Here is a 12,931-nt window from a genome sequence, read left to right on the forward strand (position 1 = left end):
TACCCTTTTTTCATTCAATATGCTTAAGATGAAACAAATAATGTCTCGTCTCTGTTGCTAATGATTAGAGTTTTTTGTACATTTCAAACAGCAGCTACAATTGGAAGCCGACAGTAAAACTAAATCAGTGTATTTGCTTCATTTTTAACATTCTGTATCCCCATGCTCGTTTGAATAAAGGAATGCAAGCCAAAGCAGTGGAGACAAACCATAGAAAGGAGGAGGGACACTCTGTCCATCAAGGAAGTACGGGAAGATGACATTGGGAATTACACCTGCGAATTGCAGTTTGGGAACTTTGTGGTTCGGAGGACTACTGAGTTATCAGTCACAGGTAAGAAAATAGTCATTTCTTCAGTGCTACACAATCTTTGACTTCAGAGTTATCTCTGCTTACTTTTGTTGATATCTTACACTGTGGGTATTTTAGTGTAAGAGGTACAAAGAGCTTGAATTGCTTCGGTGCTTGTAACAGAAAAAAAGAACATCACACCTAAAGCCTCAATGCAAGTTTATTTTTATTAATATGTTTAAAAATAGAAGCATTTCCACAAAAGAATGTCCTCGTTGCATACGCCTTTGTGCACTGTGTGTGGTGAGTGTCTTTACAGATTGTGTTTTTTTTACACTGTGATCCAGCAAAAAGAAAAAAAAAAAAAAGGCTTCAGGTTGTTGTCGTTGTTGTTAAAAAAATTAAGTTTTTTAAGCTGATCTCTGCGCCCTTTGCCAATAGTGGAGCTGTCTCTGTGAATTCCAGGCTGCTTTAATTGCTAAGTAGAGGAATTCACACAGAGCCACTTCAGCACTTTTTCTTAAGGCTGTTGAAATATTTAAGCCTGAACCTAAAGTGGGTGACAGATTGCTTGCCACTGACACTGTCACAGCCAAGGTTGACACAGCAGGCGCTGTGGATAGGGAGAACCCTAAATTTACAACTTAATTATACACACTTCTTTTTGGTTTTTTTAGCTTATCTGACTGGAGGTTGTTCTGGTAGTTTTGCTGAGTGATATCACTTTAAATTTGGGATCAGTAAACAGCAACACAGAGCTGATATTGACTAAAATTAGTATTTTAATAGTGTTAATTTAACTGCAACAAAATGAATCATAAGAGAAACAAGACTTCTTGTTTCAGGGCCTTATCACGTGCCAGATTTAAAATCGTCCTATATTACAGATCTGCTCCATTATAAAATGTCCCTGTAAAAGTAGAGCTCACGTTTGTTTGAGTAAATGTGTTCCTGCTTTGTTCAGTTTCACAACAGCTTCTCCTCTCTCTGACTCATTTGGCTGAGCTCACCCTTCCTGTGGTGGCTCATGTCTTCAAGGATAGGAACAAATGCAGGATGACGCAGACTGAAACAAAACAGAGAGAAGTGAAGAGGATAGAGGGGCTGTTGTGTTTCAGCGCGGCTGCCATCACACATTGTGGGTGTGAGGGTCAGACAAAGTGTTGGCTGTTAACTGCTACCTGATTACATTTTATAGTCCTTTTAAAGAGACAAAGACAGACTCCAGTGAAGGCCGAGTTAAGTCGTAAATCATTTTCTCACCAACCTCAAAATGTCATCCGAGGGGAATAGTCTTAATCTCTCTATCTACTTTGGAGACATTCAGCATTTCAAAACAGGTGGCAAAAGATGATTGATGATTGGACCACGGCAGTAGAAACAGCATTTGTGATTTTTTTTTTGTTGAAAGAAATAGACTCCTCCACCTGTGACTGTGTGGGTTTACACTCATTCCCAGTCTGCCTGTAGGTGTGAATGTGTCTCTTTTTAGTTTTATGATAGACTGGCAGCCTGTCCAGGATGTACCCTCGCTCACGCTCAGTGATAGGCTCCAGCTCTCACAGCCTGTAAGCAGTATAGAAAATAAATGGATGGATATGTGTCAATTTTATTTCATAGTTTGGTTTAAGATGAAGTTGTCAGTATGTGCGAAAGAAAAGGAAGTAATTGCTTTTTTGGCAGAATTTTCTCCATCACTTCTATAATTTACTATAAGTTTTGTTCAGAAAAAGGCACAAACCTTTGCAGTACATTGATTCTTAGGTCTAATTCCACAGAGGCAGTAGATCAGTAGTTTATTGATATACTTAAATGTGTCTTTTAGGATGCAGAGATGCAAATAAAACATTTCACCTTAAACGTGACTGTATGTTAAAAGATGCTATTTTTCCTAGAGGCAACAAAGTATAACAAAAATTCCCATTGTTCTTTCTGAATATGGAGTGCCTTTTATCTTTAGAAAGCAATGCCAGTGTTAATTCTGTTTTTTGGCTTGGTTGCTTTCCTTTTAGGCAGAATTGCTTTCCTTTGAGTTTTGGCATTTATTTCTTTATTTACTGTCTTCGATTGAAGAAGTTTTGAGTTTTCGTACGCAGCGTTTTCTTTTGTACAGCCATAGTGGCTGCACTGATCTTGCTAACTACCCAGTTCTTTTGATCTATCTTCTTTTCCTGTCTGCTGTCACTGCTTCAGTACACATGAAACACATCACATCCTATAAGGAAGGGGATTTTGTTCTTGGAAAGAACTCCATAGTGTTTAGGGTTCATCTCCACTTCTAAACACCTTGAACTTTGATGTGCTTATTGTAAACAAATAATAGATGCATCCACTGCTTTATACTGAATCAGTGTCCTCCACTAGTTTTAATATTCATTACTTTTGTGTGCAAAACACCCAAGTTTTGTCTAATTTTCACAATTTATCATGATAATAACCATTCTAGGGTTCAATTGTTCAGGAAATTGTCAGCCATTTATCCCCATTATATACCCATCTAGAGGGCCAGTGAGAAGAACTGTGAAATTGAACAAGTACATCATAAGAGAACTATAAAGGAAAAAAAACTGTTCTAGCAAGACCAGTGTCCAATAGTAACCTAGAGTATACTCATACTGCATCTAGTAGTCTGTGTAGTGGAACTTTACAACCCATGACCTAAACTTGTAAGAAACTTGTGAGGTTTTGTAACAAGGTTAATTGTTGTGTAAGAAACTTGTGAGACTTTGGTACAAGGTTAATTCATGTGTTTCCACAGTAATTTAAAAATTGGGCAATGTGAGTATATGCAGATAAAAATGCAAAAGCCATGACTTTGCAATTTTTATGTGCTGTTTTGTAAGCAAACTGAATGCTTGTGGGACAGACAGTGTCAGTTATTTCTTACATTGTCTGTCCCACAAGTGCTCAGTTGGGTTGATTTTGTTATTAATTGTTATCTTATATACTGTGTAGGGTTCATATGCCAACGCAAAATCAAAGGGCACTGCTGGAAAATGCTATCAAACCACTCTGTAGCTTTTCACTTTGCACCACTGCTTTGTGATCCCATATTTTTAACATTGTTTCATCTTAAAAATTGTCCCAGCTCAGTTTGACTGTCTGTTGTCCCCACCTTTGCCAAATACTGAGAAATCTTCTCGTACACCTTTCATTTCAAACCGCTGACTCCAGGTCATTGTTAATGACCTCCTCTTCCCAAATACCAGGCAGAGCCTGGACATCTTTGTAAAGCATTGGTTGTCTTGGTCAATACAGGTGAAGTAGTCAAATTGTGACTGATGATACTGACTTGTTAATTGTAGTCACTAATGTTGACAACGCGTCTGTTTGGTGAATCACTTGACAGCACTGCTGGCATCTTCTTACCTTACCTGGAACTTGCATTCAGTACCTCCTCTTCAGCAATGCCAAAGTTTAGTTCAACAGACACCCCCCCCCCAACACACACACACACACACACACACAACACACACACAACACACACACACAAAGACGGTGGAGAAGAGTGGAAACAAAAGCAGAACCTGTGATAATAGCTGCTCATTATGTTACATTTCATTATATTCCTGCTGAGGAAAAGGGATTTAAGTATTCCACAAAGACCTGACCTTTCTATCAGCATGCTTTCTTTTTTTATCTAGAATAAGTATACATGGACTTTTATGTCATATTATCAATCTCCCACAGATAATTCAAATTCACCATCAGAACCCTTGTCACTCCCCTCTTTATCAACAGCCTACAGCCCCTCTCAAAGCAGTGCAATGGGACAAAAGGTCAGATTCCATTTGATTATAATGAGCACAGCTAAAGTCATAATGAGCTCCCTTGCTGAGTGATTGGAAGTGACATTCATTTTAAATGAAATTTGGGGTTTTATGTCTTCTTGTTCTTTGTAAGGTGCTCTGTTTGATGTCTTAGATTAAACACCGCAAAATAAAGGAATGGTGATGAAATAGATATACAGGGGAGCAGCAACTTTAGTGTCAGTGTAGCTAATGAGCTGGGACTGATGTTGTTAACCAGCTTTTCTTATTTTGAACCAGCATGCAATGAGGCGTATTTGGTTGATGAAGGGAAGGGGCGTGCTTTACAGCGTGAGCATCTAAATAGCCAAAAAGCCTGAGATGCACAGGCAAGACAATCATGAAAACAGCTCTTCACATAAAATGTCCCTGCATTTCCCTTCAAACCGCATGATATTTTCCATGTCCTTTAAGTCTGAGCATTTTGAATAGACAGAACTGATACTATAGTAGCTTTATGGCTTAAAGCAATTCCCATTTAACACTCTTTTTGACAGTCTTTCAGTCTAGCACATTGAAACCCAATTTCTCTTGACTGAACAGTAGTTTCTTGCCAGATAGCACCATGTTATTTCTGTGACTTGCTTACTGTTGAATATTATTGCAGAGTGACTTGACTGGTTGGAAATGAAAGGCACTATTTTGCTTCCTCAGCTCAACCACTTCTCCTGAATGATGGTAACCTTTCCCTTGATATGTGTTTTCTGCTGTGCTTTTGTAAGCTAGAGGCTATTTTCTGCAAACGTAGACAATAAAGAATAACAGGAGTCCGGTACAAGTTTAGAACATGACACTTAAGTAGAGAACAAGACTTTTTGTGACTCTCACTGAGCTTCTTTTGGAACATGACAAGTAAGGACAAACTCGAAAAAAAATGTGTTTGCTAAATGCAATACAGAAGAAAAAATAACTATAAAAGCCCATTACTTTAAAGTCAAAAAGCTGCGGATGAAAGGTTCCCCCACAGGAAAGAAATAAGTAGAGCTCATACAGGAGCGTTGCTTTGGAAGTCTCAGGGTCCACAGTGACATGCAAGACCTGGGGCACTGTTTCTGGCAAGCTTCTCCTCTGGCAGTGATTACCTTCTTACAGTATAACATTAGCCTATTCAGTAGCATACGTATTCCTTTGACTGTCTTACTGTCACATGACCCTTGTTTTGCACATGGTCGTAGTCCCTCGAGAATATCCCAGGTTGAATTACGCTGTGGTGAGAACCAAGATAATGAGAATGCTTATAAACACTGGGTGTATGTCATTATCCAGGTAATGTATTAAGATACAGATCACATGTTAACATCACAGGTGTGAACTGGGTCTTGGAATTGGAGTGTGCCAGAGATATTAACAGGTGAACAGATAAATGGAAACAAAGGTTTGCAGTAATTAGCCAGCAGAATCATTTATCAAAAATCTTGTGTGTGCAGCGAGTCATGCTACTTATTATTCTGCCCTGCTATTTTACTATGTAAATTAGACTTTAAAGCAAGACAGTGATGCTCAGGCTACCGTACCATGCTGTGTTAGCAAGCCGACAAGCTGAAATTAAAAAGTAGTAGTACTGAGGCAACAAGCTCATCATTTAGAAACACAACCAGCTTCTCACAACCACAGGTCCCTCCAGTATGAGCATCAGAAGTTTTAGAGTAAACTTTTGTTTGTTTTCTTTTCAATATTGGAATCATTGTTTTTTGCATCCTGACCTGGCATATCTTGGATGTCATTACTCTATAAGATATGCAATCCTGTCACCATGATGAATGCTGTAACACCTGAAACATATTGATTTTTTTATACTTCAGTCTAGTCTATTGTTCTCCAGGAGCAGCTAAATGACTTTAGTTTTGCTGAGTAAAAATAAATGTGGCGTTTGTTTTGGTGGTGGCAGTGAGAGGAACACAGAGAGCTTGTGGCACAGCAACAGTAGCGGTAGAGTTTAAATAACCTCAAATATCCATTCAGTATTCAATCATTTACAGTATGAACTCATTTGTTGAATGTTGAAATCTTAACACGGCCTCTATGTCCTTGTTTATCCTAATAAACTGTTTACTTCTTCGGCTCAGTGTAACGCTAGTGCCTCTCCAACACCTCTATTCTGCAAAGCATATCTCCTGCCAGCACGATTTGGTGGCCATTACCAATTTCCTCTCCCATCTCTGAGTTGACTCATTAGCATATGAAGGAGGTTGAAATATAATTGCTCCTTTAATTGATGGAAGATAATTAATCAGGCAAAGGTACTGGTGGAAAAGAGAAGACGAAGCACTGAGTGGATTCAGAAAGTAATCCTTTTCTTCTTGTGAATTTGATACTCTGTGTAATCAGCAGGTGCTTAATGAGCTTTATTCATTTTTGCATCTTTTATATATATATATATATTATTATATCATATCTTTGATATTTTGTCACTTTATTGGGAGAACATACTTATGAATAAAAATGAAGCTTGTCATTATTCTGTAAGTCCGCTGAGATTTGAATTCATCGTCTCCCGCTGTGGCCGATGGTGCATTTCAACCCTTTTAGTCTTCAGTGAGGGTTATTTATTATAGCAAAGCATTATGTTGACTTGTTAAACTTGAAAGTCTTTGGTGTTTTCTGATTGATTTGAAGCCATTAGTTATATTTGTGGATGTTTCCTTTAAGAAATACACACAGACACTTGCTGGATCTCAGTGCTTGGTTCATTTTCATTTACGGCTGCTTTTATGTCATAACCTTGGCATGGCGTTATGATCTTCACACCCTCACAATGTTCAGAAGCAGTGGCGCTGGCTCTTATGTGTGCTGTTCTCGCCACACATCCCAGCGCAGTGGGAATTCAGTGGATTAATTAAGATTGTCACTCAAACATCTGGCTGCTGTGGAAATGGGCTACAGAGTATTATTTTAACCTTCTGGCTTTTCCATGGGCACTTGGACTGGGCTTGTTTCTATCTCTCATGATGATACATCCAACAGCATGATGGGAAAATGAGGAGGAGGGAAGTATTCAATGACACAATATGTCTGTGTGTAAGAGTGCACGCCTGCCAAACTGTAAAGCTCACACTGCAGTTACTATAGCATATTGAATGTGCAGACCCACATTAATAGTGTGGGTGATGGAGCTATTATAATTACTTGGCTTTCTTAGTAGTATTTCCATTATTACATTCATTTTCTATGTAATTTGCACAAAAATAACTGTAAATACAGTATTTGCCAGCTGATGACAGGTTACCCAGCTACATTTGAAATAAACCAGCTAGGTGGTCAAAGGGAAATGTACATCAAGGGCAACCCCTCCAAAACAAAGGAGACTTTTTAATACTAATGATCTATATTTACATTTAGATAAAAACTACGCACAGTAACAGATCAAGGATTAAAAGAAAGTAAACTTTAGCAGAAAGAGAGAAAAATCAAACAATTTGCATTTTTGCATCCAACATCAACATTTATATATTGAGTAGGCCAGTGTTGCAGTTTCCTTTTTCCCCTTTATTTCACTTTTAAAAATAGCTTCTCCTTGACCAGCTACAACAGTAAAATGCTGCTAATCCAGTAATGCATCAGTATTAAAATCTAATAATATAAGGCTGTTGATGTTAGGTAGGTAACAGGTTTTCTTATTGAATTAATGTGGCTGCTGGCTAGGTACTCTACTACCGCTTTCTTAAATCGGTTGTCATCGGCACATTATTGAGGAATTATGTAATGACTTCAAACCTGTACCTGATACATGATAAATAAGGGAGCACAAGTCACTCTATCTTTTAAACCTTTTGTTTGTTTGTTTGTGTTTTGTTCTTGAACTTGTGAACAAACAGTTGCCTATTTACACATCCAGCAGTGAGAGAAATCTCTGAAGATATTTGATCCATTGTTAATATAAAAATATTGATTGGAGATTAAATTACTGTATCACTATTGCCCTCCATATACAACAAACTACATTCATGTTGACGATGTTACACAAGAGGAAAAAAATGAATGAGAGCATTAAGTGGTGAACCTGAGTAGAATTAATGAAGAATTGTAACAAAGGTGACACAAGGAGTTTACTGCTATAATACATGTGCTGTTATGAAATGCACTTAAATCTGAGCGAAGAGCTCTTAAAGCATGACGGATGGCTTTTTGATTCGTGGGAATGATTTTTTTCATGTGGCCCTGCTGCTTCTTTTCCTGAATGAATTACTGAGTGAGGGTCTCTGAGGGAAATTCTGAGGATACGTCATTCACATGTAACACCTTATTATTCTTGTCTGTCTTAGAAAGAATATGCTAAATCATCAAACAATACATCAGGATAAAGCAAAACACAATGCCAAATCTAAAAAGTCAAGGTTTTTTTGTTATTACAGTTTTAGTATTTTAAGATTTATGATACCATCTTTTTATCACCTCTTTTTTCTGCCTGAGCCCTGTATCGCCATTTGTCACATCCCACCACTGCCACTACTCTCTGCCACAACAGTCAAGACCAAATATCAATCACAGGTGAGAGGCAGAACCTGAGGCTTTCCTTTACAACCAATAATGGACACTCTGCGGTCTCAAGCTCGACTTTGACAGTGACTTTTTTTTCTCTTATTCTTCTACAGGCACCTTCTAAATTGTGTAGTCAACTATGGCACCAAATTGAAAGACTTGTTGCAAAAGAGCATAACCACGTTAACACCATTCAGAAATCATTGTTATGTATTGCCACCTGAGGTCTTCAGTGAACAAAAAACTGTGTGAATGTAGGGTTTATAAGTGAGACCAATACAAATCAAAGAATGAGAGAAAAATAAGACGATGTGCAAATGGCTTTTTCCTCAAGGCTTGAACTTGTTTGTCAGTTTTTTAGCAGTGAACCAGATATAGAGTGAAAAAAATGACCTTAATCTGTCACCAAGGACATATATTGTTTATGTTCAGTGCAAGTGGATGTTTTTCCAAGCAGTCTCTTCCTGAGGCTTTTTCCTTTTAATAAACTGTCCTTGACCTCCACTCAGACAGAGACATAGAGGTCAGGCAAAAGCTTCAGCAGAGAGGATTTTAGCAGAGAACTCTTCCCTTGGTGAAACAGTCTTTGACACAACTAAGAATAGTGTAAGAACCGTGAAAACATTGTAAAGTGCTTTTCTGAGACCTACACTTGGCAACTTTGCACTTTAGAAAGAAAGACTTATTTTGAAAGAGTTTTGGAATTTATTACCTAAAAGCCATGTGACCATTTTATTTTTAACAAGGAAGTTTTGTGTTTTGCTCAACTTCAACTCATTACTTATTGTACTACAGTGATGATTTCCCAGCACTGACCATATCACATGTCAGAATTTAATCTGGGTTTATGACATAATTGGGTCTCGTTTGTGGTGGAGAATGAGCACTCTTGACTGTTGCGGCTCGTATTTGTGATTTAGGTCGATGAGGCACATGTATTTTTAGATAAAACATTTTCTTGCACAAGTTTAATTGCAGAAGGCATCAGTTGGAGAAATCTTTATCAAACCTGCTTCGAGGATCAGTGGTGAAATGTTGTCTTTCCCATGATGGATCATTAACTTTTTGTTAAATCACAGCTCCCAATTAATTTTTAACAATATTATTCATAATGCATGTGTGAATATATATATATATATATATATATATATAGAGAGAGAGAGAGAGAGAGAGAGAGAGAGAGAGAGAGAGAGAGAGATAGATAGATAGAGATAGGGTACATTTTAATTGAACAGCAAATGTATCCATTTAGAAACACCACGATCACACTTGAGACTGAGCACTAAAATCTGCTAACATTAAGGTCAAACAGCAGAAACAGAACATCTGAACATTCGAGAGGGATTGTTCTTGACATACATTTGTACAGCTAGTTAAATTTGGACGTTTAAAGTTTAAAGAAATAGACAAATGAGAAAAACCTAAAGAAATTCAGTTTACAAAAACATAGAGAAGGACCATATTCTCATATTATGTAACAGTTAATTGATTATCAATATGTCCTAATAATATGTTTTATTCTTCTAGTAAATGATTAATCGATTAATCAAATATTCTCAATTTTCCACACGTAACTATTCTCCAGTCAGCGCCGTAGTTCTTCACTGTATCCAGCTGTTTGCCTTAACTCCTTGTTCTCACCGGTGCCCCCATTCCCCTGTGGTTTTGCCGGCTGTTTGTTATGTGTTCCCCTGCCATCACTACCCAACGCAACCCTGCGCTCTGATCAATCCAGCAGCAGAGTGTGTGTATGCTGTAGTGCACACTCAGCATCCTGGTGGGTTTCCACCTGCTGGCGCCATCAAAGGAGCAGCACACAGGAGATGTGATTGCAGAGCTTACAGCAGGGGAGGAAGTGGGCGACACAGGAGAGAAAATATCTGAGCATGAAGCATGTGCAGAGTGTGGTGTTCTCAGACTGGAGTGGTTACTTGGTTACTGCATATCAGTTCATGCTGTAATTTCTCTGAAATATGTGTCTAGCTGTCAAAAGTGTTTTTTGATTTGCAGGGAAAGGGAGAGTTCAACATTATGATTTGACTGTGAATCCCTGAGATAAAGGCATTCATAGATTCAGAGCTTGGCGAAATCCATCTCCCTGTGTTTGTATCCCTCTATATCCTGAGGTCATCTACAGTGTTTGCATTGTTTGCTTCCATGAAACAGTGATGGGTAATTGGCAACGAGTTTCTGGATGCCTGTTTTTTGGCTTGGCCTGCCAGATATGAGCCCCATGAACAAACTGCCGAGGACCAGCTCCAGGAATTAGTTTGACTTGGCCAGCTTTCCACAAGGTGAGATGACTTTGATCAGTGTCCCCTTGTTTGATGAGGTGGCACTTTCTGGGCACAAATGCTGTTTTAAGCAAACAAAGGACTATCTCCCTTGGCATTTTGTCACACGATTTAGGACATGGGGCTAGCAAGGGTGGACTGGAGGATTTAATGCATTTTAAGTGCTAAGTATATGGAGAGTTAGAGATGTGTAGACTTACTGTACAGTGCATGTCATTACCAGGCATGGCACAACAAAGCATTTCATAGCAATGCAGGGAATATTTCATGCGGCACATGTTTGTGTGTCATTGGCATTTATGTTGCATCATGTTTGTATTTTTACACCTTGTACAGTGAATGGGAGGGGATGTCCCATGAAATTGGATTTGATTTTTGGTTTTCTGGTGATAAGTAATTCACAGTAAATCATGCTAACAATAGACATCCATGGACCACATTCTTCTGACCACATTTTTTTCTTCACCTACAGTTTTGACAACAGTAGCATGGGCTGCAGAAGCAGCCCAAACTATCTGAATACCATCTTTCTTGTCACTTGAGTAAGTGACACATTATGCCTCCAAGTATCCGAAGAAATTCTCTTCACATAGAGCGACTTTGCGATCATTTTTGTCCGATGGAAGTATTCACTTGAAGGTAGTTGGTAGTGCGCCTTCATGTCATGAAGCAGAAAGAGAAGTACAAGTCACTCAGTTGAAGCCTGGAGCACATATGTGAAATGCCATACAGACAGCAGTCGTAGTCAGGGTACAATAGCTGGTATGTGTACATCTGTGGAGTGAACGTGATCAAGTTACAGCTTTCCTGGAGAGTTGACACATTTAAGTTCTAGGGAGTAAAACAGCAATATATCCCATGAGCCATACGGGCTAAAATACAGCAGAGAACAACGGGTGTAGACGTTTGAGGCATGTCATATGGCACCTGTGTCTTGCCATCAAAGGTGTGGAAGGGTGGTGAATGGACATGTTAGACTTCCATGCCATGTGAAGTAACGGAGATTCTTTAGTTAGTCACATTTGGTCTTTTGTTACTTGAACGTGGAGTTGGCGGGTGGAGCAGCAACAGCACACTCCTCCATCATATGTGACAAGTACGGATATTCAAAATTATAGGACAAATAATTTGACTGGCTGAGAGTGATTCATCATCACACCCTCCTCTATTTACCGTATATTCCACATTTGCCAACTCATTTGCGCATAGTGCCCATGGGCACCCAAATTGGCAACAAAAATGGCAGGTGCACTTGGCCGTCATTGTCTGTGTCCTCATAACATATCACTTGTGCTTTTTTTTTGTGAATGTGTGATTAAATCAGCCTGTATATGTAAATCTGAACCCAGAGCTGCTTTGAGTGAATATTTACTGAAACCTCTGCCTAAGAGATGAGGTCTTCATGGAGCAGGTGAAACCAAGCAACAGATGTGATGCTGGTTTGAACAGATGGTGCAAAAATGCAAAAAGGTCAGGTGGTCTGGTGCCTGTGTTGCTCTTGCAGCACATTGATTGGCCTGTTTTTTTATAAGGAAGACAGAATCCCTGACAATAATCCCCCTGCATGAAAGTGGGATCAAGAGCTTATAGGCTCTAATTACTTATAGTGGGCAGCTATTTGATATATTCCTCATAGTTTGACAGGTATAATGATGCTTTTGATGAATATTGCTTCCTCCGACAGCTGAAACTGAACCACAGAAAAGATAAGATAATAAATTGAATTCCACCTCAGTCCTGCACCACATCTCTCCTGCACTTTTATTTATCCTACTCTTTTTACATTATAAGTAAAAATTATCATACAAATGAATAATAGAGAAAATAGAAATGTTCCCTCAACTTCTCTTACTTGCAATGATTCATCTACAATGATGTTCACTGCTATTCCAGCTGATTTTGGATACCGAACCGTCCTTCACCTTTGCAGTGGGCTGCTGTCATGCATCTTGTCAAATATCTATCAATTAGCAAACTGTGCTTACAAATGCTCCTCTGACACACCGTACATCTGGGATTGCTAATTAAGATGACGTGTTACATAATTAATGCCTTCA

At 38.7% G+C, this 12,931-nt stretch overlaps 1 protein-coding gene across 1 annotated transcript in view; it reads left to right on the top strand.

The window, feature by feature from the left end:
- LOC111222749 (interleukin-1 receptor accessory protein-like 1) overlaps window positions 1-12,931 on the top strand; it is a 226,878-nt gene that overhangs the window by 103,989 nt on the left and 109,958 nt on the right. Inside the window, exon 5 of the mRNA XM_022746585.1 lies at window positions 181-334. Coding sequence (XP_022602306.1) covers window positions 181-334 — 154 coding nt within the window. The remainder of the gene's footprint in view (window positions 1-180; window positions 335-12,931) is intronic.

This window comes from Seriola dumerili, unplaced genomic scaffold (genome assembly GCF_002260705.1).
Source record: "Seriola dumerili isolate Sdu_G_001 unplaced genomic scaffold, Sdu_1.0 BDQW01000105.1, whole genome shotgun sequence".
In the NCBI taxonomy this organism is placed as follows: domain Eukaryota; kingdom Metazoa; phylum Chordata; class Actinopteri; order Carangiformes; family Carangidae; genus Seriola; species Seriola dumerili.